Below are 27,303 nucleotides of genomic sequence, written 5' to 3'. Positions count from 1 at the left end.
CCCGCTGTGTCGCACCACCAGAGCATGATTTTTGTTCTCATCCTGAAGCAAAGTTCTTAACCCGAGGTACTATTTCTGGGTTAGCGAAGTCTGTAACCTGAAGCGTATGTAACCTGAAGTGCCTGTAAACTGAGGTAACACTGTACTTTTGATACTGTTTTTTGTTTTTAACCTTTCTTTTTTATTATTATTAGTATTTGTGTGTGTGTGTGTTGTGTGTTGCAAATCAAAATAAAACATTTAGAACCGGGAGGGAGGGGGAGAGAAACATAGCAAACTTTACTTAAGAATGGAACAGAAACTGGGAGAAACCCAAAACAACAGTCATCCATCTTTCCTTAGTCCTGTTTTGTCTGTCCTTGCCTGCACTTTTTCAAATTACACTGCTAGGGAGGACACCTTGGATGATATATAGGCAGCGATGTCCTGCTGATGGCGGGAGGAGAGAGCCAAGTTTGCTTCTCTGCCTGCTTTCAGGTATTGTTGAGCAAAGCCGGCTTTGTTTCGTGGCTTCGGATCATGTTCCGCTTCTGCAGACAGGTTGGACCGCGGCAAAGACAAGGGGCCCCTTCATACAGGAGACTGCCGCCTCCCACCTTTGCAGCAGAGACAAGGAGATAAGGTAACAGGTTAAAAGTGGGAAGCTGGTTAGGCTGTTCGGAAGTGGCCCTTTTATGATTCATCCCTGCATTTAATGAGAACATCCTGTGCAAGACAGAGGAGGGTTTTGTTGCCTCGTGATCCCTGAATCAGAGTGATGGCATCTGGAAGAACTCTCTGCCTTGGCATGCACTCTTGCACAGCCCCTGTTTACAGCTTCCCCGATCTCTCCATCCTTGTGTAACCTCCCACAATGCGGCTTTCATGAGTTCCCACAGCCAGTCATTTGAATGAGGCACACTCTCCGAGCAAAGGAGGAGGGCGGATCCTCATGCAGAAGGAACTCCAGAGCAGAGGAGAGCAAACTTTTTGCATTAGCGTTGTTGCATTTCCTGCCGGGCAACCTTCTCTGGAGGCTAGGGGTGGGCGGGGCCAGAGGCAAAAGTGGGTGGAGCAAGGAATGTAAAATTTGCCACTCGGCAGTAGGCTCATTTGTGCGGGGACGCGCAAAGACACCTCCATCCTCCGTTCAGGCAAAGCAAGAGGCATTACAGTATCAGGGTTCAAGGATACAGTGGTACCTCGGGTTACATATGCTTCAGGTTACATACGCTTCAGGTTACAGACTCTGCTAACCCAGAAATAATGCTTCAGGTTAAGAACTTTGCTTCAGGATAAGAACAGAAATCGTGCTCCAGTGGCAGCAGGAGGCCCCATTAGCTAAAGTGGTGCTTCAGGTTAAGAACAGTTTTAGGTTAAGAATGGACCTCCGGAACGAATTAAGTACTTAACCCAAGGTACCACTGTAATTTCCAGCCAAGCGGAAACATTCAAGGAGGCTTTGAAGCAAAGCTGGTGATCATAGGGGCCAACTCCCTGGGGTCCTGGGTGCTGCGTGAATAAATACTTAATAATGATGATGATAATGATGATGATGATTTATTTATAGCCCACACATCTGGCTGGGTTTCCCCAGCCGCTCTGGGCGACTTCCAGCAAAATATGAAAATACAATAATTCATCAAATATTAAAAGCTTCCCTAAAGAGGGCTGTCTTCAGATGTCTTCTAAAGGTTAGTTGTTTGTTTCTTTGACATCTGAGGGGTGGGTGTTCCACAGGGTGGGCGCCACTACCGAGAAGGCCCTCTGCCTGGTTCCCTGTAACTTGGCTTCTCACAGTGAGGGAACCGCCAGAAGGCCCTCGGCGATGGACCTCAGTGTCTGGGCAGAACGATGGGGGTGGAGACACTCCTTCAGGTATATATACTGGGCCGAAGCCATTTAGGGCTTTAAAGGTCAGCACCAACACTTTGAATTGTACCCAGAAACGTACTGGGAGTCAATGTAGGTCTTTCAAGACTGGTGTTATGTGGTCTCAGTGGCCACTCCCAGTCACCAGTCTAGCTGCTGCATTCTGGATTAGTTGTAGCCCCACAACAAAGGTAGCCCCACATAGAGAGCATTGCAGTAAGGCTGTTACATTGAGGTTAAGGCTGCATTCTCTCACATAGCTGGCTATATCTTCCACATAAGCCCCATTTGAAATCATCATAGAATTATAGGGTTGGAAAAGACTCCCTTGCAACACCTTGCAATGCAGAAATCTCAACACACAGTCCCTTGCCCAATTTGAAACCTGCTTAGCTTTGCAAATGTGCCAGCAATTTCATTGCTGCGCCACCAAATTGTGAGTTGGCCTCTCCACAACTGTCTGGCTGCTCTTAACCAAAGATCTTGAATCACACTGGGCTACTCAGAACTTGCCAAACAAGAGTTCATGACTGGATTGCCCCATCCCTGAACTCATCTCTCACAACCAGTTGTCACTCTGGCGGCGGTTATTAACACTGTGAATGTTTCCAGGGGAGTTTTGTTGTTAATAATAATACAAAGGAAACCGCACACTACCCAGCGATACACAGGAGAAAATGAGGAACAGCCACGAGCAAAGAAGAGGAAGGAAGAGGAAAGGAAATAGCAGAATGGTAAGAGATAAAGATTGGGATGCAGAAAGATGTTACCATTTAGATGAGGAGTGCTTCCAAACTTCAAATTTACCCCCTATAAATCTAACCTCTCCTCATCCTGCACATAATATAAGGCTTATTAAGGGGACCCCAAATTTTGCAGTTCGTAGTTAATGAAGCCCATAATATAAGAACCTAAGGCTGCATTTTAATATTTTAATGTTTCAATATTTTAATTGTTGTATTCATTCAACTTGTTTTATTATTGCTTGTTAGCCGCCTTGAGCCCAGCCTTGGCTGGGGAGGGCGGGGTATAAATAAAAATTATTATTATTATTATTATTATTATTAAGAAGAAGAGCCCTGCTGGATCAGGCCAATGGCCCACCTTGTCCAGCATCCTGTTCTCACAGTGGCCAACTGGGTGCCTGTGGGAAGCCCACAAACAGGGCCCGAGCGAAAGAGCCCTCTGCCCTCCTGCAGTTTCTGGCAGCTGGCATTCAGAAGCATTACTGCCTCCAGCTGGGAGGAAAAGCATAGCCATCAATAGCCTCAACCTCCATTAACCTGCCCAGTCCTCTTTTAAAGCCATCCAAGTTAATGGCCGCCACTGCCTCCTGTGGCAGTGAGTTCCATAGGCTGTGTGAAGAAGTCCTTTCTTTCATCTGACCTGAATCTTGAACATTCAGCTTCGCTGGAGAGGCACAAGTTCTAGGTGGAGAGAGGGAGGAAAACCTTTCTCCATCCAAGCTTCTCTCACCCCCCCTCTTTATTCGCCTTTTCTCCTAACTGTAAAATCTCATAGGCTGCAACTTTTCCTCATAAGGGAGTCAGCCATTCCTTTGTTTATTTTGGTTGCCCTTTCCCAAAGCTTTTCCAGCTCGACAATATCCTCCTTGAGGTGAGGCAACCAGAACTGTACATAGTATTCTGAACAAAAGATTCCAAATATGCAGTCGCTGGGTTCACCCCCAAATTTCCATTGTCCTTTTTTCCTTTCCTTTCCTAAATGCAAGGCAATGTGGCCTGGTCCATAGGGGCTGATGGAGGGCACTGCCCCACTGAAGCACAGTCTGCCCACCCCTCGCAACCCCCCTGCCTTCTTATTTATTTAATATATTGACACCCCGCCTTTCTCGGCAGCTTAAAAGATTTAAAGACATCACTTGTAAAATGCAGAAGAATGAAAGCAAACTAGTTAAAAGCAGTAATTAGAATGCCTTTGTCACATATTTGAAAGCAATAATTAAAATCCAGTTTGCCCTGACACCAGCCCACTGGTCAGCATCACTTGCACCTTAGTTTTCTATTATTATTATTATTATTATTATTATTATTATTATTATTATTATTAGATTGGTTTTTATTAAGTTTTCAAAAAAGTTAATGATTTTGCTTCACATACCATATACTATTCTCTTACATTTTTCTTTTGGAATTCTCATCCTTCCCACCCTGATGTTTTTGTTCCTATCCTTGGTTGCTGTGTTCTCCTTGTTACCAAACCCCCTAACTCCATGTTACCATTTTCTTTTCTCTTTTCTCCCCTGCCACTCATATCTCAAATCCTGCTCATGATTTCATATTGCTATAGTACTTCAACAGATATTTAAAAAAAAAGCCCTCCAGTTTTCTACAAGAGGTTCATCATTTGGGTCTCTTAGTTTTACAGGCCATTTTGGCATAATCCGTTAATTTTGTAAGCCGTTCTTTTTTGCTTGGAATCTCTTCCTCTGTCCATTTCTGCACGCAATGAGTTCTGGATGCAGTTGTTGCATACCTGGTTGTCAGTAGGGAGAGTGATGAGTAAAAGGATGTCTCTATGACAGAGCAGGTGGGGTGAGAGGGCACTTTGGAGAGTAAGACACGAATGCAGAGGGCGTATTCAGGAAGATGATTTACTTCCAGCTTTCCACCCGTGATTATATAGGGGAAGGCCCACGGCCAACTGTGAGAGCACCCGCTTTGCATGCAGTGGGGCCCGAGTTCGATTTCTGTCATCTCCAGCAGCAGGAAATCTCTTCCCTGGGTTCACCTAGTTCAGTACAGTGGTATCTCAGGCTAAGAACTTAATTCGTTCCGGAGGTCCGTTCTTAACCTGAAACTGTTCTTAACCTGAGGTACCACTTTAGCTAATGGGGCCTCCCGCTGCTGCCACCGCCGCGCGATTTCTGTTCTCATCCTGAAGCAAAGTTCTTAACCCGAGGTACTATTTCTAGGTTAGCAGAGTCTGTAACATGAAGTGTCTGTAACCTGAAGCGTCTGTAACCCGAGGTACCACTGTATTCTGATTTTCTATGAAGCTGAGGGCTGGGTTCCAATGAGCAGCACCTGATTTTCAACTATAGACTGCCTCTGAAGCTGGGGGCTCCATTTTAGCTAACCATTCCCAAACATGAGTCAATCTTTTCCAGGGCTAGATTTGTTTTCCTTCTGCTGTACTGGAATACTGGGTGGCAGCTGGGGGGCTTGGGGGGCTTGGAACAATAGGAAGAGGAATACGTGGGTTCCCCAGGTCGCCCAGTGAGTGTCAGGGCCAAGTGGGGATTCCAGCAACTGTTCTTCAGAAGCCTTTCTGCCTCTAGCATAGACATCGTGGCTAGAAGTCACTGACAGGCTTATCCTCTGTGGATTGTCTAATCCTTCCCCCCCCCCTTTTTAAATATTTTTATTGAACAAATTTAACAAATCAAATTATAAATCAATAATCAATAATGTCTAATCCTCTTATAAACCATCTAACTTGGTTGCGACCGCTGCTTCATGTGAGAGTGAGTTCCATAGGCTAACTGTGCACTGTCTGAAGAAGTACATTGTTTTCTCTGCCTTTCAGCATCCCGCTTCATGGGATGTCCCCGAGTTCTAGTCCAACCAGATCGGCGGGGGCGCAGGATTATTCGCAATAAGGGAATTTCCCTTTAAAAAAGGGAAACGTTGACAGCTATGGATCCTTTGGCCCTCGAATGCTCTTGGACTTCGTCACTGGGGCTGATGGGAGTTGTAAGCCAACGACGTCCGGGAGGGACCCCGCTTCCCCATTCCTGAGCTTAGGGAAGGCTGCGTCGAGCGCTGGCGCAGCTGCCTACCCGCCGCCGCCCTCCTGCGCCCTACAAGCTGCTCAGCTGGGCGCAAGAGTCGATCGGAGGCTTTAGGACCCGTCCGGCCCGCGGCTGCTTCCGCCGGTGTTGGACGAGCGCGGGAGGGCAGGGCGCTGGAGCCGGGGGCGGCCACCGCGGGCGTGACGCTCGGCCACCCCCACTGAGAAGGACGGAGCGCGTTCCTAGCCTTCCGGGAACCATGCGCGGACGCCGGCGGGGCGCAGCTCAGCGCGCAGGTGAGCTCAGCCCAGCAGGACCCCCTCCCTAAGCAAACCCGCCCCTCGTGGGGGTGGGCGGTGAGAACCCCTTCCCCACGCTCGACGGGGGCTCCCCCCCCCCATGTCCGCGGTGGGGATTTCTGTGATGGGGCCGCTTCAGTGTTGTCCGGGGTTCCGACGCGCGCTTTCTGACGATGGGGAGACTCAGAAATGCCGACGGGGTGGGGTGTTCATCGCCTGGTGCGCTGCCATCCTCTGCGTGTCTCCCTAGTAGGAACTATGGAGAGAGAGTGTGTGCGTGTTTAAGTGAGGTTGCAGCCTCACCCGCCGTCGGGTTGATCGTATATTAAAAGTCTGCGCCTTACTCTTTTGAAGAGAGGGAACCATTGAGGACGGGGCGGGCTGGGCACTGCGGGGCGAGGCAGGTGGCGTGAAACCACTTGCTGGCCGCCGGGGTCCGGCTTCTCTGCTTCTCCGTCTGGGGGAGCGCAGGATCCCCGAGGCCCTAATCCGAGGCCGATCCATAGCTGTCAACGTTTCCCCTTTTTTTAAGGGAAATGCCCTTGTTCCGAATAGGATTCCTCGCAAGAAAAGGGAAAAGTTGACAGCTATGGCCGATCCCTCGGTTTGCGGGGGAGTGGTGACGCTGTGCTTCGACTCCTCGTTTTCTCTCCTCTTGAAAAAGCTCCGGACTCGCGTTTTCTTCGGCGAGGGGCTTGGAGAGGACAAGCCCCACACCTAGCAAACTGGACGTGGGGCCTGCGTGCAAGTGTGTCTGTTGGAGACTCAGTGAGGCATCCTCCCTGCTTAAGGAACGCGGTTAGGATGGCAGCTTTCCTGCCTTCCGAAAATGCGCGCGCATGCAAAGTTGCGGCGCTGCTTTTTTCCCCTTCTTCTTCTCGTTTTCCTCCCCTTCCTCCTTTCTTTCCACCCTTCCTGCAGCGTCTTCGTTTCCGGGAGGGAGCCCTGCCTCTCCCTCGCTTCCTCTTCTCTCTCTTTCTCTTCTTGGCTTTTGCAGGACTTTGCCCAGGCGGGAGCTTTTCTCCCAACTGTTGCGTCCCGGATCTTGGAGGTTGCCCTTACACGCCCGATCTTCGGAGGGAAGGCAGTTTTGCAGACGCGCGCACACATATCTTTTGCATTTGATTCTGAATGACTGGAAACCTCTCGATCCTGATGATTTCTTTATTTGGGGGCATGTAGAGAGTGCCCAGAATCACAGCAGAGTTTGAGCAGCTTTGAGCTTGACTCTTTAGGCCACTGATTTTTAAGTACAGTAGCGGTTACTTTTAACCTGATGTTTTGGACCACAACTCCCATCATCCTCAGCTGGCAGAGCTGATGGGTGTTGTCCACAAAAACATCTGGTTTTGGAGAGCCTTACATAGTGCGAAATGTTTTTAACTGGGCTTGTATTGTTAGTTGGATTTTTATATTTGATGTACCTTGGGATTGGTTGCTTTGCAAAAAGTGGGCGTAGGTAATAGTTTTATTACCAGATGCAAAGGGGGACATTCGTTTGCCTTCAGACCTGTAAACGTTGGCTGCAAGAGATGCTGCATTAGCTAAAACTTGGTTGTCATAATTTCCCATGATCCCTTCTTGTCCCCACAACTTCCTTGGGAGGTGGGCTAGGTCGAGAGATGGAGGCTGTACCAAAGTCACCTTGAACTTTGAAGCTGAGCAGAGATTGCAGCTCAGGGCTCTACGCTGCCAGCCTCCTGGGACCTTCTGAACATGGTTGGACTCGTGACTCCCAGCATTCCTGATGAGAGTTGTGTTATGACAACGTATGGAAGGCCAAAGGCTTTCTCCTCCGTTCTGATTGGCATTCACTTTCCCACACAGCTCTTAAGCCTCCCAGAAGAGTGGCTGTCGTAACAAAGACAGAGCCTTGCGGCACTTTTGATGGCGTAGCAGATTGGGGGGTGTGTGTGTGTCATCAACTTCTGTGGACTAACATCCAAGTGATCAAGTGCATGGCTAGCCTCGGTTCTCTCTCACAGGCAGGTGCGCTCAGGCTGAGGGACCAAATGGCTTTGGAAATACAAGATGCACAATTTCTTTGGTAGGGAGGGGGATGGAATTCAGAATATATGGAGGACAGCTCCGGTCAGTAAGCCACACTGACTCTCCACCACATCTGCAGTCTGTGGCAAATGTAGACCAAGTTCAAATGTATGTACTGATCACTCGCAATAGGGGCATGTTACAGCATCACCAAAGGCCCAGGCTTTGGTTTGCTGATTTAACGCCCTGCGATGGGAGAGAGAACCTAGGTTCCTATTGCGTCCTAGATGAATACAATCAAACCGGCAGAAAAGTTATAACTGAGCAATTATGGGAGTGGGTGTACTTAATGCAACAGTTAAGGACAGTGGTAAAGACCTTGTTTAGGTTAGGTTTTCTCTCAACATCCTCCAGAAGTTAGTCTAAAGCAGAGGAGGGAGACCTCAGGTCCGGGGACTGAATGCAGTCATCCAAGTCTTTCTATCTGGTCCTCGGACTTTGCAGACCACTCCCCACATACACATATAGCTCGCACCCACCTTGCGTGTTTCTGCCTGGGCGAAATGTATCCTCAAACCTTCATAATACCCTCTTGCTTCTTTGTTGATTTTAAATATTTCTATATGCCAATTAACTAAAGTTCCATAGCAGTTAATAGCATTTCAAGCAAAAATAGAATTATAAAATTATAAAAAGTATATAATAAAACTGAAGAGCAGTACAGTGATCCAAATAGAACAGGCATAACAGTGTGGTTAATTTCCAAAGGACAATTGAAACAAAGGTAGTGAGAAGTCAGTACAGTAAAGAGAAATTTCCTAAGAAGGGAGTTGCATTAATATTCTGCTCCTGAGGAAGGATAATAGTTTTATTCTGTTCTATTTTCATAATTCTGCTTTATTATTTTTATGTTATATTTTCCTGTACCACTTAAGAGTTTTTAAAATATTAAGTGGCTCAGAAATGTTTTAAAGCAGTTGTTCCCAAACATTTTTGAGGCACTGCCCGCTCAGTTTCATAAACTCATTCCCAGTGCCCCGTACCCTATTGAAAGTATTGTTAAGAAAAGCCCTTTGCATGACCCACTAAGGAGAATAATAACACAAAAAAATTCAGAATTCCAATTAAAACTATCTTATTTAATTAATTCAACAACACCAATGAACTTGCTCCAATGATACCAACTTTTCAAAGTCTCATAGTCAATTAGCAAGAGTCTTACTACGTTTAGTAACTACAGTGGTACCTCCGATTGCGAACAGGATCCGTTCCGGAGATCCGGTCGTATCCCAAAGTTTTCGCAACCTGAGAGACCACTTCTGCGCATGCGCAAGCGGCAAAACACTTCCAGGTTTGCCGCTTTCGCAACCCGAAGTTAACATTACCCAAGGGTAACGTAACCCAAGGTTCCACTGTACTTCACTGTTTTGAAAATTCTTAATACGATGCGTGGGCTTAATGAAGTGATACCAGTTTCTCTGCTTTAAAGTCACGTAGCAGGAATCTTAAACCACCATGTTTAGTAATCTGAAGTTGATTTATTTGCTTGGAGAGAAGCACACTAAAACCACGTTCCACCAAATTGGATGTTGGATGTTGAAAATGCAACAATAAGCTTCTGAACCACTTTTCATAGTGCAGGATAGCAGATCAGAAATTTCCTTCTGTACCCAGAACTATCGGTATGATTTCTTACAACTTTGGCTTCAGTTCAATGTTGTTTTGTAGCTCAGTTTTTTGTCCACTGCCCCAGCTCCACTACATCCCAATGCAATGCTGTGGCGTTTAATTCTCCTAAAAAAGCTAAAGTAGTATTGGAAGCATAAACAGGAACGTGGTTCAAGGTCTGTGCCTGAGTTAAGGTTCACTTAAGAATTTATATTAGATTTCCGTAATGGTCGGGCACAAAGGATATTTTTGAGGTTCCTATGACAATTATGGGGGGAGGGTTTAACCTATACATAAATCATTACGTTACTTGCCACAACAATATAAAGATTATATCCAATGGGTGGGCTATAAATAATAAAATTATCATCATCTTCATCAAAGTTCAAAAGCCTCTGGTTTTCACTGCTGGTCTCCCCCCATCCCACACACCCAAAGAAAAACCACTTTGTCAATATGGCTTTTAGCATATTAGTAAAGGTAAAGGGACCCCTGACCATTAGGTCCAGTCGTGACCGACTCTGGGGTTGCGGTGCTCATCTCGCTTTATTGGCCGAGGGAGCCGGCGTTTGTCCGCAGACAGCTTCCAGGTCATGTGGCCAGCATGGCTAAGCCGCTTCTGGCGAACCAGAGCAGCGCACGGAAACGCTGTTTACCTTCCCGCCGGAGCGGTACCTATTTATCTACTTGCACTTTGACGTGCTTTCGAACTGCTAGGTTGGCAGGAGCAGGGACCGAGCAACAGGAGCTCACCCCGTCGCGGGGATTCGAACCACCAACCTTCTGATCGGCAAGTCCTAGGCTCTGTGGTTTAACCCACAGCGCCACCTGTGTTACATATTAACTCTCACCAGCAGCCTGTTTTTGGAGCGGGACTGAATGACTGAACAATTGAATCATAGAGCTGGGAGGGGTCCCAAGGGCCATCTAGTCCAACCCCCCTGCAATCCAAGAATCTAGAGGGCCACATTTGCCTTAAAGGTCTGAAATGCCTCACCTCTGACTTAGTGTTATGTGCCCCTACACAGTTACTGAGTCAATTTCACCCTTTAGCTATGATTTTTGTGCTAGTCAGGCCTGTGTATGTTAATCTCCCCTCCGTGCACTGGTTGGAATTGGACCTGCATCTCTCCTTGATAGTAAGGTGGCAATCATGAGTGTGACCTCCTACAGACAGGTGATCGTGTAGCAGCATCCTGGCGAGCCAGTGGGGCAGCAACAGTTGTCAAAAATTGTAGGGAAGCCGCTCTCTCTCTGCTGCTAGGACCAGGCATGTTCTGCATCAAGCTAAACCAGTTTTTTGAACCTTAAATAGCTTCTGTTGTGTCCGCAAATATTTGCATGTATTGTACTGCAAAAGAAAAAGTGCATTTCTGAAAGGGACACACTTAACGTTTCCAAAATAGTTAATTGATGTTTGATTTTATTTTTTAATGGTTTTTATTGCATAGTTTTATGTTATACTGTAAACCGCTTTGATACATTTCTGTCAATAGCAACATATAAACTATAAAAATATTTTTTTAATAAATAGATACAATAATAATGAAGGGCTGTGAAAAAGATAAAGCTGTGTATAATCACTTTTTAAATATGCAGATTATCATGTATGGCTCTTTGGGTGTGCTCAAACTAGTATTATTTAATTCATGGTTTGAATTTGATTGATCCAATGCTAATCCTATAGTGGGTAGACATGGCAGACGACACAGCGATTTCTCCAAAGCAGCTCTTTATTTTGTAAGCTGCTACAGAAACTGAACAGCAAACAGCTCAGCTGGCCTGCTTTTATAGGCAGCCAGCTATCAACATTGTAGCAACAACAACCCAGGGTTTCCCGCCTAAAATAACTGATGTGGACCTGAGTGAAAACTATCTACAGTATCCCCCTCCTGGCCCAGGGTGAGAACTTCAGTACATAACACAATGCTAATCCTATTCAGAGCAGACCCATGGAAATCAATGGCCATGACCAGAATGGGTCTATTAATTTCAGTTGAAAATTAACTTAGTTGGAAAATGCAACAATTTGATTGTGCAATTGCTTGTTTTGTTTTATTTGTTCTTTGTTATTGCTCCGGATAGGGCTCACAACACAACATACGTACAATATAAATGGTAATCAGATATATAACGTAATATGGAATAAAAGCACAAATACGATATGAAATCAGCAGTAAATAGTACATTCTGTACCTTTAAAACACAATCACACACCCCTCAAAGAATTCTGGGCACTGTAGTTTGTCAGGGGTTGCTGCAAATTGTTACCCTTTAATTATCCTGTGTGAACTCCAAACAACATTTAAACCACACTGTAAGACTGCGATCCTAAACTCATTTACAGTGGAGTATGTCCCACTGAAATACTTGGTGCTTGCTTCTACGAAAACCTGTGCAGGACTATGTTGTGTCCTTTCAGTGCTGGATTTACATATAAGCTAAACAAGCTATAGCTTAGGGCCCCACTCTCTTGGGGGCCCCTAAAAATTATAAAGAAAATTTTTAAAGAAAAAAACTGGATGTACATTTCCAAAATATAAGATAAAAAAACTAATAAAATAAAACCTACATACAGCAACAGCGTTTTGTTTTGTGTTGTGTAGGCTCCTATGATGTAAGTAATGGGCCCCCAATCATTTTAAGTTTAATAATTGCTTATTATTATTACTATTATTATTTGCTTATTATTATTATTTGCTTATTATTATTAATTGCTTATTATTAATAATAATTGCTTAATAAGAGCTTAATTATTTCACTATTAATATACTTCTTAATTTTATTTCATTATTAATATACTTCTTCTTAATTGTATTTCAGTTCAACAATTACTTTGATAAAATACATATTTTTATCATATTTTATCATTTTATCATATTTATACATCTTAAGCAAATGGCTTAAGATACCTGTTAGATCCCTAAATTATCATATAGCATATATTCAACACCAAAAACAGCGATAATTTGTTGTTGACAAAGGACAGCTGGACATAGAAAGGGCCCCATTACCTTCAGTAGCTTAGGACCTTATCAAACCTAAATCCAGCCCAGTGTCCTTTATTGAACAACAACTCCTAATCAAATATTTAAGTTCAGGAGTTTTTGACTACAGAACCATTTTTATATGCTTAACCTCAAGCGCCCTAAATTGGATTGCAGAAGCCACATCACTACCAAGCACTGCCTGTGTTTCTAAGCATAATTTCATAGTTTTACCTCTGTGAGGACTAGAAACATGCATGCATTTTTCTCTGAGAATGCTTGTGTTTTCCACTTGGCACACACGTCACACTTGCCTTCTATAGCTCCAATCTTTTCTATACTCACCTCATGATCATTTCTCATGCCCTTTCTGAGAGATTCCTTTCATTAACCTCGCTGCTCTTCAAAAGTTGGTTTTTCAAAACATGGGTGAAAAGGAAGGTTGTGAATGAAAACAGCTAAAACGCCAGAGGCAAGCTTTTGTGACCTACAGAGTTCTTCAAGCTTAGATGTTCAGAGCAAAAACTTACCCCACACTCTCCTGCAGTTGCTAGCTAGAGCATCTACCAAGCCTGGGCTGCTGAACAAGGAAGCAGGAAGTTATTTTATTTCTTTATCATTTTATTATGGAGGTACCTAGCTCACCTTCCAGATAAACCCACAGAGCCGTTTACAATGTTAAGATCAAAGAAATAAAAAGCATTGAAATGCATTTACTCTAAAAGCAGAATTTTTTTTTTAAATGCAATTTAGTAATTATTAATGGCTCTCTTCCACCTTTCCCCCATATTTTATCCTAGCAACAAGGTAGGCTAGGCAGAGGGACTGACTGCATTAATCACCTTGCAGATATTGAGTGCTTGCTGGTGGAAGACTGAGTTACAGAAATCCTCCCAGAGCAGCCAAGGGCCGCATACTCTCATGGAGAACCTCCTGGGGGCCGAATTACAGCACTGGGCAGGGCGAAGGGGGAAAGCTGGGTGGATCAGTGGTTCTGGATTAGCATTGCATTCAGCTAAGTACTACTCAGTGGAGTTCCATTGGAATCAGTAGACCTAAGTTGGTTGTGCTCATTAACTTCAGTAGGTTGTAAGGCCAGCATTGGCTACAACCCCAAAGGAGACCGGATTTCAACTGCACAAAAATTGGAGAGTATCTATGCCCGCACAATATGCCTCTCTTCGTCCTGCATTCAGGCATTATCAGAATTTGATGACACATTTCACCCGGTGTAAGTGCTTAAAGAGGGTGTGGCCTGAGAAGAGTCCCGAGGGCCAGATAGGGAGACTTGAAGGGGCCTGAGGTTCCCCATTGTTGTGCTTGGACAATGTACCAAGTAGGGTCTGTGTGTGCTCCCACCTTGTTAATACCTGCTTGTTTATGGTGTTAGTTCAAGCATCCAGACAAACTGGAACAGGCCCTCCAGTTCTTGTTTGCTGTGACTAAGTTTCATTTGTACCGCACCCTTCCTCTAAAAGGACACCAGGGTGGCCTTCGTGTTCTTCCCAGTTGCTCCACATCCGTGTTTTTAAAAAAACATTTTCTTCATGGGATATATGCATTGCCTAGGCCAGAGCCTCTGTGGTGGGCGGCTTAACGACAGCACACAGAATTCCCAAATATGAAATTTAAAACATATACTGGCAACTTGTCCTCTTACGCAGGGTTTATGTTTCAGACCCTATGTGCATAAGTGAAATTGCCTAAAGTGGGGAACGCCTTCTAAATATCCTGTAAGTGCCCTCTCTGCCGCTCTCCAATCCGGATCAAAAATACTGTACCAAAAGTATCCACAACTGTAATGGAAGCTCTGGAGGTGGCTGGAGACTGGAGACTGGACCACTTGGGCCATTGGCCTGATCCAACAACCACTTCTTATGTTCTTACGGAGGTGAAGGAGGAGGAAATGTCATCTGGCCTAAAGTTACCTGGAGATCTTCCTGAGTGAGGATTCAAACCCATCTCTCTCCAGTCAAGAGTGTGACATTCATCCCATTATACTATACTTCCTATCTACATCAACCTTAGGGAACTATTTGTCCCCAAACCTTTCACTGGTGACATTTGACGGGTTGGTGGGGCTGCCCACCTATCCATCACTTGATGTTGTATGACATGAGGCCATCCTATCCCAGCCAAAAGTGGCACACCTTGTATGTGGCACCAAATTTAAATTGCGGCGAGTGACAGGTGTGCTTTATTTTAGCCGTGGTCTTTAACTAGGACCAGTGGGTTGCTGTAAATTAGTTTGTCTGGGTCACACAGTTGGGTTTGGCCGTGCACCCTAACACTTCCTCTTATTGTTCTCAGTTTGTCATGCTGTAATTTCCTGCACAGTCTTTAATTTTTTCTTTGCTGTGTCCTTTCTTTCTGTACATTTCACATTTTCCCCGTCTCCCCCACCCCCAGGTTTTGTATTAGCTACAGCTTCTGTGTAAGAAAAAGGTTTGAAGTGTCACCCAGCCTGTTTTTATTATTTTAAGTATTTTATAACATACTGCTTATTTACAGTATTCATGGCCCATTGAATAGTAGAACTTAAACAGGGCTGCCTGTGTCGGAAAGGAAATGGCTCCCTTCTCAAACCCTCAGTTGAGATCCCTCAATTCCCTGGAAGTCCCCAGCAGCTTCTATTGCAGGCTTCCTCAACCTCAGCCCTCCAGATGTTTTGAGACTACAATTCCCATCATCCCTGACCACTGGTCCTGCTAGCTAGGGATCATGGGAGTTGTAGGCCAGAAACATCTGGAGGGGCGAGGTTGAGGAAGCCTGTTCTATTGCCTCCCATCCTTCAAAGACCCCAAGCAGTACCACCATAGAAATGGATGGGGGGGCTTTTGAAAGCAATTGGTGATGGGGGGGATTAGCACAGCATTACCTTGGAGGAAGATCCTCCCCTTCTTCCAGACTGATTTCCAAGATTTCATCTTCGTCGAAATCAAATGGTGTGCATGCGTGGTGTCTTGTGATTGATTATGCAAATATTTTATTCAAGTTGACGCCCCTGCCAACTTCTCTCTGCCACAGTCTTTCTCTGCTTACTAAACCTGCTACCTCTTCAGCTTTCGACGCCTCCCCCAAAATCTTCTCCCTCTGAGCACTTACCGTCATCCCATCACCAATCCCCGGGCTCTGAGCCTTCTTCCCTTGGGAATTCCCCAGCTGAATCTTCCTATCGTTCCTCTGCGTCCAGCCAGTCCATGACATCTGAGGGAGCATGGGCATGGCCAGGATTTATGTTAACTGGGCAGGATTTATGTTGGGGTGGGCAGAACCAAGCTATTTGCGAGACGATTGGTCAGTTAGGTGAGTATTGTTATTTATTTATTTACTTGATTTGGGGCGGCAGCTGCGCCCTGCCTCCCTGGCCATGCCCACGCGAGGGGGCGATTCTTTTGAATGAATTCTCCAGCAGCCCAATCCTCCTGCTGGTTTCCTTGGGGCCACCCAACACTTGGAGGACCTATGCAGAGTGAGGAACAGGTGGTAATGATGATGATCCCTTGCACTGCTTCTCATTAGACACGCACGATTACAGCTCAAGAGGAGGTTGGGCCAAATTAATATTGTTTGGCAAAATGGCTTTTATCAGGAGTAATTAACCTCCGAACAACCACTTTATCTGCTTAAAAGCAGCTATGAGCGCATCTCTGCCATTGCTCTGTAAACGAAACAGAGGAGCAAAGACAATGTCCATTAGCTTTGTTAGGTTAGCAGCTGATGAGTTACCAAGAAGCACTTAACTTAATGGAAATTCTCCCGCCCACCTTACCTTGATTTGGAGGGTTTTAGTATTTGCTAGGGTGCTCCGGACACAGAAACCCTGTCAGCTCATTTGTTTAAGAAATTACTCTATTGAAGTTAGGGAGCTTTTTAATGCAACGGTGGCTCCAGCGTGGTTTAGTGTTGCAAGGATGAACCACTGTAAATCTGACGTTACACTCTCCTCCCTCCCCTCTTTTCCTTCACTTTCATAGTAGATTAACCACAGTGTAATGTTACATTCAAACCATCAATTGTGGTTGGTGTGAAGCAAGCCAGCTTCTCAGACTCTGCTTTGAAGTTGATTCGTTTTAACACAACATTGTTGTTGCTGTTTTTATCAGACAGCAAAGTAAAAAAATTACAGATCTGTTTGCCAGCACCAATAAAAAAAATCAATTCAAGATGTGGATCCTCGTGGATCTTCATGATATTTACATGAGATGAGAGAGCAAAACCACCAGCAAATCATCAAATGCATCTCTGAACCTAGCAGTGACCTTTGATTGATTGATTGATTGATTGATTGATTATACTGATTGATTGATCCCTCCAAAAGGTACCATGGTGCAGCCTACAACACTTACAACAAAGCACCGTAATGATAATAAAACCATTTTAAATAACCAACAATTCAAATAAAACACATTAAACAACAGTGAGTGCAAAAGCTATTTTTATGACTGCACTACAAATAACACTTCAGGTTCCAAATGCATGGACAAACTCTACAATTCTATGAAAAAAATGCCTGGAACCAGTTTCTCAATAACTTTTGCAGTGGGAGCAGATGAAATATCCTTTGGGGTAGAATTCTAGGGTTTGGGGCTGCCACTGAGAAAGCCTGGTCTTGCATCACTACCTTCCCATTTGATGATGGTTTTGAGAGGACCCTTGTAAAATTATGAGGATCCATAAAGATCTAGGGAGGGGGTGACTCAGATATCCTCAAGAGCACCAGTGCCCAGACAGCACATTGGTAGCTTGGGTTCTAACCACTACCCCCACGCTAAAGGTAAAGGTAAAGGTACCCCTGCCCGTACGGGCCAGTCTTGACACACTCTGGGGTTGTGCGCCCATCTCACTCAAGAGGCCGGGGGCCAGCGCTGTCCGAAGACACTTCCGGGTCACGTGGCCAGCGTGACAAAGCTGCATCTGGCGAGCCAGCGCAGCACACGGAACGCCGTTTACCTTCCCGCTGGTAAGCGGTCCTTATTTATCTACTTGCACCCGGGGGTGCTTTCGAACTGCTAGGTTGGCAGGCACTGGGACTGAGCAGCGGGAGCGCACCCCGCCGCGGGGATTCGAACCGCCGACCTTTCGATCGGCAAGCCCTAGGCACTGAGGCTTTTACCCACAGCGCCACCCGCGTCCCCAACCCCCACGCTACCATTCGGCAATAAGCAGTGAAGCAGACAGGAACTGGAGAGGTGGGGAAGAGTGTCCATTGGCAGAAGAGCTGTTCCAATGCTCCTCCCCTCTACTCCCCCCAACCTAAACAGTGAGCAAGTTCTAGTTAAGCACAGCCATCTGGAATTGCACGTGGATAATGTTTCTTTCTTTCTTTTCCCTGAATGCGTCTCGGCTTGTCTGCCCTTTCTCCGTTGCCAGTGCCAAGCCGTTCACTGTTTACGCACTGCAAACATGTTGGCTGTCGGCATTTTCGAAGATTTGATCACTTTCTGCCTCTTGCTCTGCCACTGGGACCACACAGTAGGCTTCAGTCTGAGTGTGATGGGAAGCTTAATTAGCAGTGGCAAACAAGGAAGGGGGTGAGTCTCTAAGGAACCAAAGCGTGCCGCAAGCAATGCCAGCCTCTGTGATTCTTGTTTTGGGTTATGCTGGATTCGTCATCGGTTGTGCAAACCGGCAGCGACTTTTTGGCTTCTGTTTCCAGACGCACCATAGTACCATTTACAGTTGCAAGAGAGGTGGGGTTGGAGGTGGAGAGAACGCAGTGGCATAGCTTCTTAACTGGGTGAGTTCTCTTGTCGGGGCCTCATTTAATGGACATAACTGGCCTGAAGGACAGGGTTCACTTTTGCTACCTCCCAACAACTTCGCATCTATGGGGTAAATCATTGACAGGGGCAAAAGATTCAGGACTACAAGCAATGATGTAGTCATATTGAAGCTAGGCAGAGTTTATTGTCTGAGATTGCAAAGGTCCAGAGATGATGGAACAGGTGTTCAGCCTGCTCTGGAGATGACCGTGTTCCCCCATAGCTTTGTAGTCTTGGGAATCATAGAATCACAGAATTGTAGAGTTGGAAGGGACCTCAAGAGTCATCTAGTCCAGCCCCCTGCAATGCAGGAATCTCAACTAGATCATACGTGACAGGTGGCCATCCAGCCTCTGCTTAAAAACCTCTAAGGAAGGAGAGTCCACAACCTTCTGAAGAAGGCTGCTCCATTGTCAAACAGCTCTTAGTGTCAGAAAGTCCTTGCTGTCAGAAAGTCCTTCCTGATGTTTAGTCATAATATCCTTGTCACTTGAATCCAAGGTCAGGGTGGACCAGAAGTCTAAATAAATACAGCCAGAAGCTCTCTCTCGATCTTCTTCCTTTTTTTGCTTGACAATTGAGAGTGAGTGACTGAATCCCAGGTAACCTTTGTGACGACCGAGTTTAACAAAGTGCTTTAAATGTTGGCACTCAGCCAGATTGCTAATGCTGGGCGTTGTTCTTAAGCGTAATGATTACTGGGCTAGTTCAGGTTCAAAGATCTGGATTGCTTAAACGGCTCCTTTTAACCTAGCTGGTTTAAGCCTGAACCTTCACTTCTAGTCTAGGGAAGGCAGAGTTGGAAACGGGCAGAGCAAGGTATATTATTGGATCTTGGGTTCAATCAGACAGCTGCACAGAACTATTGCTGAATGTGCTGCGGAAGGGCTGTAGCTCTGGGACAGCATCTGTGTTGCATGCAGAAGGTTTGATCCTTGGCATCTCCCAGTAGGGCTGGAAAAGACTCCAATACTTGTCCTACTAAGAGTTCTTGTTGGCATCCATCTATCTTGAGCTAGCAACACCAAAGTGGCCTCCATGGTGCGCAAGTGTATGGAGGTCCTGGGCTGCTCAAACAACACGACTCCTGTCTCAACCTCGCTGATGTGGTCCAAAGAAAGCAGAGCAATATGTTTGGCACCGGCATGGCTGCAGGAGTTGCCAGAAGGAGGTGTACAAGGCGCCATCCAAGTGTCTTAAGGACTCCACTCTGGGTTTGTGTAGGATTTACTCCTTAGCCTTCTTCTGAAGATATCCCCTCACTTCCCTCTACAGCACATGCAGAAACCACTTTCTTGGCTGTTGAACCTACTATTGGTCTCCTCTGCTCAATCTGCCAGAGCCTGCAGGGCAAGTTCCTAACTCACTGAGACTTTGAGACCCATCAGCTACCCTCACCTGGTTTAGCCAGCCAGCCAAAGCCATTCCCAGGGTGTGGCTGCTGCTGCATGCTGACAGCTTCTAGGAGCCACAGGTGAGAGCTGAGTGCATGGTGGGGACCAAAGGTGGACAAACTACCCCAGAAGGAGCGCACCATGTCATGACTTAGATTCATGGGTTTCAGTGAGTCTACTCTGCATAGGACTTAGTTGGATTGAACCTCAGGACAGCCACTGCTAGTCAGTGTGGGCAACAATTATTCACTAGTGGTCTGGCTCAGTGTAAGGACAGGTTATTCCATTGCTCTGCTCTGCTTCATCTATATGCAGGGAAAGCCTTCATTCAGTGGCAGAGTAACTGCTTTGCATGCAGAAAATTCTAGGTTCAATTTTCAGCAACCCCGGGTTGGGCTGGGAGACAACTCTGCCTGAAGCCCTGTACAGCATCAGCTGTGGTGTTTGTTTATACTCTTACATTCAAGTTTAAAATGTTGTAGATCTTGTCTGGCATCTGAGCACCATACTTGGGTGGAAGATGTGGGATGTGAATTATTACCAGAGGGACTAGTAACAAAATGTTGCAGCATGGGTTGGCCCTTGTACACAATTCCTACCAGGCACTTTCCCAGGATGCTGCAAATATCCCTTCCCCTCTTGCTCACTGATCATGTTCAGCCCTTGCTAGGCTGTTTTGCAATTAAAAAATAATAATCTGTGAATGTTTGGGTATCCCCTAGCTTATTGATACCTCCCTCTTATGAGTGGATGGTGCTGTTTTGGCTGCCCAGAGCACTGGCACTCACAACAAAATGTGAAAAATAGAGGGCATTTATAGATAAATGAGTGTATTGTTCTCGCATTGGTTTTCTTTTATTATAATGGTGTTTCGTGCACCATTTTCGTGGCCTCCAACATTTCACAGGTATAAAATAGGGACATGTCAATGATACCCACATTACCAAAGCCCCCTGCTCGAGAGAACAGAGAAAAACATTATTTGTTTAATATAAATCACTTTTAAGTCGTGAGATCTGAAACACGACAGTCCTTTGAAATTTGCACTTCTCAGATTTTTGCCATGTACTTGTTCAACCAAAAAATGTGTTAATAGTTGGAAAGTGAAGGTAAAAATGAACATATTATATTCATGAAAATAATATACAAAACTATATTCAGCAAAATTGCATGTAAGGGACAGAACTGTGTGCCTCAGGGCAAAATGCTGATGAATTTTCGACAGGTCTTAAAAATTGGAAAGTGGTAGAAATCCCATGCACCAATGGTGGAAAAAAACGAGATGCCGAGAGACTGTGAAATTGACAGATTTCTCCGTCCCTTCGTGAAGCACATGCCTAGGAACTTCTTTGCTGCGATTCACACAAATGCAGCACCAACAAGCAAACTGGATTTATCCTGAGTTCGTAGTTTTCCATCAGCTCTCCCTTTATAGCCCTTAAGACGTGCCTCCTCTCTGTTATACTCCCATCTTTAAACAGTGGGTTGATGGCTATTCCAGGAGGAACAACTAGTGTTGGGTGTTTAGCTAAAGTGTATTTACCTTAGCTAGCTAATTAGCAGATATGCAATTAGTTACCTCAGAGGAAGTGCCAAGTCTGTGGTAGTTTTCGAAGGTGGCAGCAGCAGCAGCTGCTGCTATCAGTGGGGCTGCCTCTCCAAACTCTCCAACTTCCTTCAGATCCCTCTCCAAAATGCGCCTTTTCCACAGAGCCTTGATTTATTTATTTACAGTGGAACCTCTGTTTTCGAACGTCTCCGTTGACGAACGATTCGGAACTTGAACACCATAAACCCGGAAGTAAATGTTTCTGTTTTCAAACTTCGACTTCCGAGACATCTTCCGTATTGAGTTTTTCGTATTATTTTTTCCATTTTGAGGCTTCCGTATTGAGTTTTCAGTTTTCAAACATTTCAGAACTCAAATGGTCTTCCGGAAAGGATTACATTCAAAAACGGAGGTTCCACTGTATTTATTTTTTAAATTAAAGTACTTCCATCCTGTTTTTCCCAGCGCAAAAAAATTCAGGCAGCTTTGCAGAGTTCAAAAGAGGTTGCCAATGGGGGTGCCATCCAGATGTTTTCAGACTCCCAAATCCCACCGGCCCAGCCAACATGGCTGAGGGTCAGGGATGATGGTAGTGGAAGGTTAGAATAAAAGAAAAAATTACTTGGCCTGATTTGAACTACTCAGGCCAGTGTGAAGTGAAGCAAAGTGCAGGTGTGCTTCTGAATTCATGATTCTCCAGATTTTGCAATGCAGCTCTACTGCCAAAAGCTGTGTACACAAATGTGTATCAGTGAAAAGTGAGCACACACAAAATGCATATATTAGTGGAAATTATGCAGAAAAATAAATTAAGTAGAAGAAAATGGCTTGCAGAAATCAGCTAACTGATAGGGAAAGGAGGGGGTAAGATTTTTCATTGTAAATGATGTCATTTAAAATTTTTCTTACTCCTCCTTTCTTTCTCCAGGTCTCATTTTAAACTCAGGTATTTGGAAGGAACCCAAACTGGAGCCATTCCTGGACTTTGTTCCTTGATTTATGGAAGATATGCTCTGAATTGCCCACCCGCACCCCATCCCCGTGCCCAGATCAAGGGGGCCCAGCATTATAACAGGATGGCCCACTCCAGGTCAAACGGATCTCACTATGCTTTGACGGCAATAGGGTTGGGGATGCTTGTTCTTGGGATCATTATGGCTGTCTGGAACTTGGTCCCCGGATTTGGCCCAAGTGGGAAGCCACACTCAGTTGGAAACAGCAGCAAGCCCGACGGTGGTCGAGGAAATACGTATAAAAGCAATACTTTTTCGGTGGCTTACGTCCTGGCTGGTGCTGGGGTCTTGCTCTTGCTTTTCTCCATCTGTTTGAGTGTCCGTGACCGAATGAAGCAAAGGGAAAGTGACAGCATCTCTAGGATACGGCAGCAAGTCTCGGTTGAGCACCAGCCACAGGAAGACAGGTGAGAAGATACGATCAGGCCTTGAAAGCAAATTATTGATATATGGGATGGAGAGCCTGTCCTGTGGCTCTCCAGATGTTGGCTACAATTCCCACCAGCCCCTTCCAGCATGACTAGTGGTCAGGGGTGATGGGAATTACTTTCTCCAGAAAAAGGGTGGCTTTGTTAGGGGGAGGAATAAGGTGGGGTGCTACAGGGGTCAAGAGGGAGAGAAGGCAAGAGGGAGAGGGAGAAGGAAAGACAAACACACATTGGATCTCATAAACCAATATTGAAATTCATTATTTTTCACAGGTCCCCTCCCCCAATCTCATCCAATCACAGATCCCATCTTTCTCCATTGGCTGAACCCTAAAAATGACATGTTTCCGAGGCACCAAGCCTCAAAGTTCCAGTCAAATCATATCACCTCTGTATTCACAGATGGAACCATAGAATTGTAGAGTTGGAAGGGGGCCCACAAGGATCGCCTAGTCCAACACTCTGCAATACAGGAATCTTTTTGCCCAACATGGGACTCGAACCCATGACTCTGAGATTAAGAGTCTCATGTTCTACCAACGGAGCTATTCACTTGCCCATGTGTTCTGTGACTTGGTAGCTTTGTTCTCATCTTCCAATGTTAAAAAAAAAAAAAAAAGGAAAAGCTCCGTGAGGATCTTTGCCTCTGGCCCATGTTTCTGTGGTGCTGGCAAACAGCAGAACTGCAGGTGTGTTTTTTTTAACAGTCTTAATAGTGTAAGGCTTAATACGTTAGTGAGACATGCTGGATAAAAAATATTTTAAATAAAATAAAATACCAGCCAGTGAGTTTTCTGGCTTTTGGGATATCGTAACCTGAATGAGGTAGTGCTAAAGCGAGACAGTGATTACTTCTAAATTCTCCCTCTGCAGTCAAGAAGAGGATGAGGAGACGCCCTCTCGCTACTATGTGCCCAGTTACGAAGAGGTCATGAACACAGGGCACCCTGAGCTCAGTGACATAGACAGAAGCGCAAGGATCAGTATGTCTCTGCCCTCCTACGAATCTCTCACTGGGATTGACGAAACCACGCCGACCAGGCCCGCTGCTGCCGTCGAAGAAAGGCCCAACGTTGAACGTCAGCCCAGCAGACACAGTTCCCGCCTGAGCAAAAGACTCAAACCCTTGAAAGTCCGGAGGATCATGTCCGAAAAGCTACACCTAAAAAACCTCAACTTAGACCTCCCTGCTGGAAATAACACGGGGCGGATAACAATAGAGCCTCTGACCCCTCCGCCCCAGTATGATGAGGTTCCCAATAAGCACACAGAGAGCCGGGAAGAGACTTGAGGCAATTGTATGGACTGCTGACCAAACACATAATTAAAAACTTGATTTCTGTGGCAATGTCAAGTTTGTGGCTTTAAAAAAAGCCGGGGCGAACCGCACACCTATTTTGGTGACTCTTTGAATGAGGTGGGTCAGTCTGGGACACGTCAAGCTAGATCCTGGGTCTTGAGTCAAATGTTTCCCCATTTTAGAAACTAATTTCCTCGTGCATATAATACTAGTCTGCCAGAGAGAGGATGCTTGCCTAAGCTTCTTTTTGACATGCTAGAGGTTTTTTATATGTAGGATTTTATTTTTTCTCTCGGCATGAGAGCCTTGTCCTGAAGTGAAGCCAGGCGACCGGTCTGCTGCCTTGGTGAAAACAAAGCACAAATGAATCCTCTTATGTCCAATGTAATGAAATTCAGATCTGGTCGGTGGGCTGGATCCTTTTCAGTGCCACTCCCTGTGGAGGAAATTGTGACAGGAGGAAGAGGTTGCTCACCTGTCAATCACGTGACATCACAAAATATGCCTAGTGTAGGACAGGTGGGTATGGCTTGACTGTAATGGCGTTATGGGCCAAATGGGGAGGTCTCATGTGCTTGCCTTAGTCTGGGCTGGCGGTTTCCCACCCCTGCACCAGGATGCACCTGAATTTTAGCAATAGGGAACTTTTATATATATATAAATTATGACACATTTTTGTATGCCTCTTTCGGCAGTCATTTTTAAAAGGTTTCTCCAGATGCTTGACATGGTTACATCTTTACTTTGGCAGTTTCTGTTCACTGAGATATGAAAGGCTCTCTTTTCACCAGATTTTAGATTATGTGTAGAATGCACAGGTGCCATATATATCCATCCATCACAGAGAAATAAAATGTTAAGGAGACAGAAGGAAGTTTACTGCTGCTAAAGGAGTAAACTTTAGTGCCCCCCCCAAGCAACCAAAGATACTTCAGGTTCCCACAGGAAGATGACAGTCTGGTTTTCTAACACACAGCCTTTTTGAATTTTTTAGCTACTGTATTGTAAATAAAAAAAATTTTCAATATGTAATATGTCAGAGTTGGGATGCTGTGGGTGGGCTTTCTTTTTATTAAAAAAGAATGTGTGTGATGTGTGTGTTGTCTAACCTGGACTTTCTTTTAGCAATGTGTAAAGGCATCACACATTGTGCAAAGAACAATAATAAGCATGTGCTCCTACAGTCCCTGATTTTCTGGTCTCTGCCGCAATATAGCTCCCTTCATTTTATTTTATTTTTATTTTTATTACGGATGTGAATTGGCCAGAATCATCATTTCCTCCCCTTCCCCCAAGTTTAGCCCTCTATCTTTCCTGGTAGTTAAATCTCTGAGGCTGGAGGGAGAGGCTGTATCCTGGGCTTCATGTACATAAACACTAAGGCACAGCTTGCCATTTTACATGCTGCTCCTGAAGAAACTATAATATTTTGCTTTTTGGTCTTATACTGTAGAGGGCCTTGGACTTTCCTAACTACTGGAGGTAAGCACAGACATCAGCTAGTAGCTCTAGTTCAACTGCTTTTCTTTATATATGTGTCCTTGCATCTGTCACTGCATTTTGCTAATGCTGTGAAGACACACAGGGCTGCAATAAAAAAAAATCAAGTTATATGTCTGATAAATGCATAAATCACTTACTTGGTGCAGAAGAGGCAGTTGCAGCATCAATACAGCTTTCTCAGCCGTATGTAATACTGAACAGGAGACAATCAGCTGACAAACCTTTTTTTAGAATGAAAACTGCATTAGAAGCGTGTCCTAGAATCATAGAATTGTAGACTTGGAAGGGATCCCAAGGATCATTTAGTCCAACCCCCTGCAATGAAGGAATCTCAGCTAAAGCATCCTTGACTCATGATTTTTCATTATGGGGTATGGGAAAGCACTAAACATAGGAAGTAGTAAACAACATCAGACTTTTGGTCCATCTATCTTAGTATTGCAGCACCTCTCCACAGTTTCAGATAGCCCATTCCCGGCAACACCTGGAGCTGCTGGGGTTTTGAACCCAAGACCTTTGGCAGTGTAAGCACGTGTTCTACCACTAAGCTATGGGGGCTCACTGTTCATAATATTTGTTAATTAATTGTTCATAAATAGATTTCTTACCCTCCCTTCAGCACAACCTCCCAAGGCTGGTCACATATACAAAACTACCATATTAAAAATAGTTCATAGCTGTTTACAATTGAGTAATAGGATAGGTCCTAATATAGAGCATAATGAAATCATCAAAGAGCGCTTCAGAAACATGCTTTGCTGTAAGAATTTTGAATTTCTGTTTTGCTAGACAGTGTTTTCCATTGACTAGTTGCATCTCTCAGTGCTTTCAGTTACGGTTCGTCCCCATCCCGATGGGGGCAGCTTCTGCCCACAAACCAGAATGCTTTACCAAGTACTGTACTCTGTGGCATCACTGAATTTGAACCGTGAATGCAACCTGCTTCACCATGAAATTACACCTGCCTTTAAAGCCTTTTCCTGGAACCTTACACTAAGCTGTACTGTTGTCACTTTATTGTGGCCACTTTGTTGGACTAGAACTGGAAAGACCCAGGATCGAATCCCTATTCGGGTTTAAAGCTCCTGCCTCTCAGCTTAACCCACCTCGCAGGGTCGTTGTGAGGATGAAACTGGGGGTGAGGATACCATGCTGGGCTGGCAACTTGCAGGGGGGAAAGGGCGGGGAATAAAGGCAAATAAAACGCACGTGTGAGTGCAGATGATCACTGCGGAGAGGTGGGGGTTGTCATAGGTTTCCCTTTTCGCAAAGGCGGTTTGTCAAGGCGGAATGGGGAGAAACGAAAGCTAGCCGCGCGGGGGATGGCGCGGCCTAGCCCAGCCTTCTTGGTTGCCATGGAGACGGAGGCGGTGGCCTAGCTGGGCCTATCCGGTTGCCATGGTCACCGGAGGGCTGGCCTCGCTCCTCCTTCACCTGCTCTGCCTCCAAGTGGAGGCCGCGGCCCAGCTGGGTTGCCATGGAGACGAGCCCGGCAGCTACACAAGCGCACACAGGCCTGAAGGTGGCGGCTCTGCTCGACTGGATTTAGGGGGAGGTTGGTTGGGGCCGTGGCGGGACTGTGGGGGGGAGTGTCGTGTGTTTTTCTTTGTGTGTGTTTGTGTTTTAATTTCTTCCAAGCTTTAGTCCGACCACATGCTTTCAACCCCTGGAGGAAGAAAGCTAAAGGTGAGAGCGTTACTCCCTTAAGCATGTGCAGAGTGCCTGGTTTAGGCATACAACTGTAGAGAAGTCCCTCCTCCTCCACCTCCCATCCTGTGCAATGGGGAGGCAGAGAATTGGCAG

The 27,303-nt window shown here is 45.4% G+C and overlaps 2 protein-coding genes and 1 long non-coding RNA gene across 6 annotated transcripts in view; 2 read left to right on the top strand and 1 right to left on the bottom strand.

Annotated features, from left to right (window-relative positions):
• The first annotated feature begins 444 nt into the window (after positions 1–444).
• Positions 445–25,093, top strand: TMEM51 (transmembrane protein 51). 3 transcript variants are annotated; one of them, XM_053400521.1, is made up of 3 exons: positions 445–622; positions 22,185–22,676; positions 23,571–25,093. In XM_053400521.1, the coding sequence occupies exons 2-3, from the start codon at positions 22,333–22,335 to the stop codon at positions 23,986–23,988; spliced, it is 762 nt and encodes a 253-aa protein (XP_053256496.1). In that variant the 5' UTR covers positions 445–622; positions 22,185–22,332; the 3' UTR covers positions 23,989–25,093. The 3 variants fall into 3 exon arrangements, with proteins under 3 accessions (XP_053256496.1, XP_053256498.1, XP_053256497.1); XM_053400523.1 differs by lacking the exon at positions 445–622 and adding an exon at positions 5,647–5,901; XM_053400522.1 differs by lacking the exon at positions 445–622 and adding an exon at positions 14,335–14,492.
• LOC128419616 (uncharacterized) lies at positions 22,696–26,848 on the bottom strand. Of its 2 annotated transcripts, XR_008331885.1 has the most exons (3): positions 26,607–26,848; positions 25,634–25,721; positions 22,696–23,289 (listed from the first exon to the last, which is right to left on the bottom strand). It is a non-coding gene; the product is annotated as an uncharacterized LOC128419616 (long non-coding RNA). The 2 variants fall into 2 exon arrangements; XR_008331884.1 differs by lacking the exon at positions 22,696–23,289 and having other exon boundaries at positions 24,652–25,721.
• The window catches only part of FHAD1 (forkhead associated phosphopeptide binding domain 1), a 44,338-nt gene continuing 43,868 nt past the window's right edge, over positions 26,834–27,303 (top strand). Inside the window, exon 1 of the mRNA XM_053400524.1 lies at positions 26,834–27,055. Coding sequence (XP_053256499.1) covers positions 26,899–27,055 — 157 coding nt within the window. The 5' untranslated portion in view covers positions 26,834–26,898. The remainder of the gene's footprint in view (positions 27,056–27,303) is intronic.

Source organism: Podarcis raffonei, chromosome 8 (genome assembly GCF_027172205.1).
Source record: "Podarcis raffonei isolate rPodRaf1 chromosome 8, rPodRaf1.pri, whole genome shotgun sequence".
NCBI lineage: Eukaryota > Metazoa > Chordata > Lepidosauria > Squamata > Lacertidae > Podarcis > Podarcis raffonei.
Note: the sequence above shows the minus strand (reverse complement) of the source record. Positions and strands in the feature narration are given on the sequence as shown.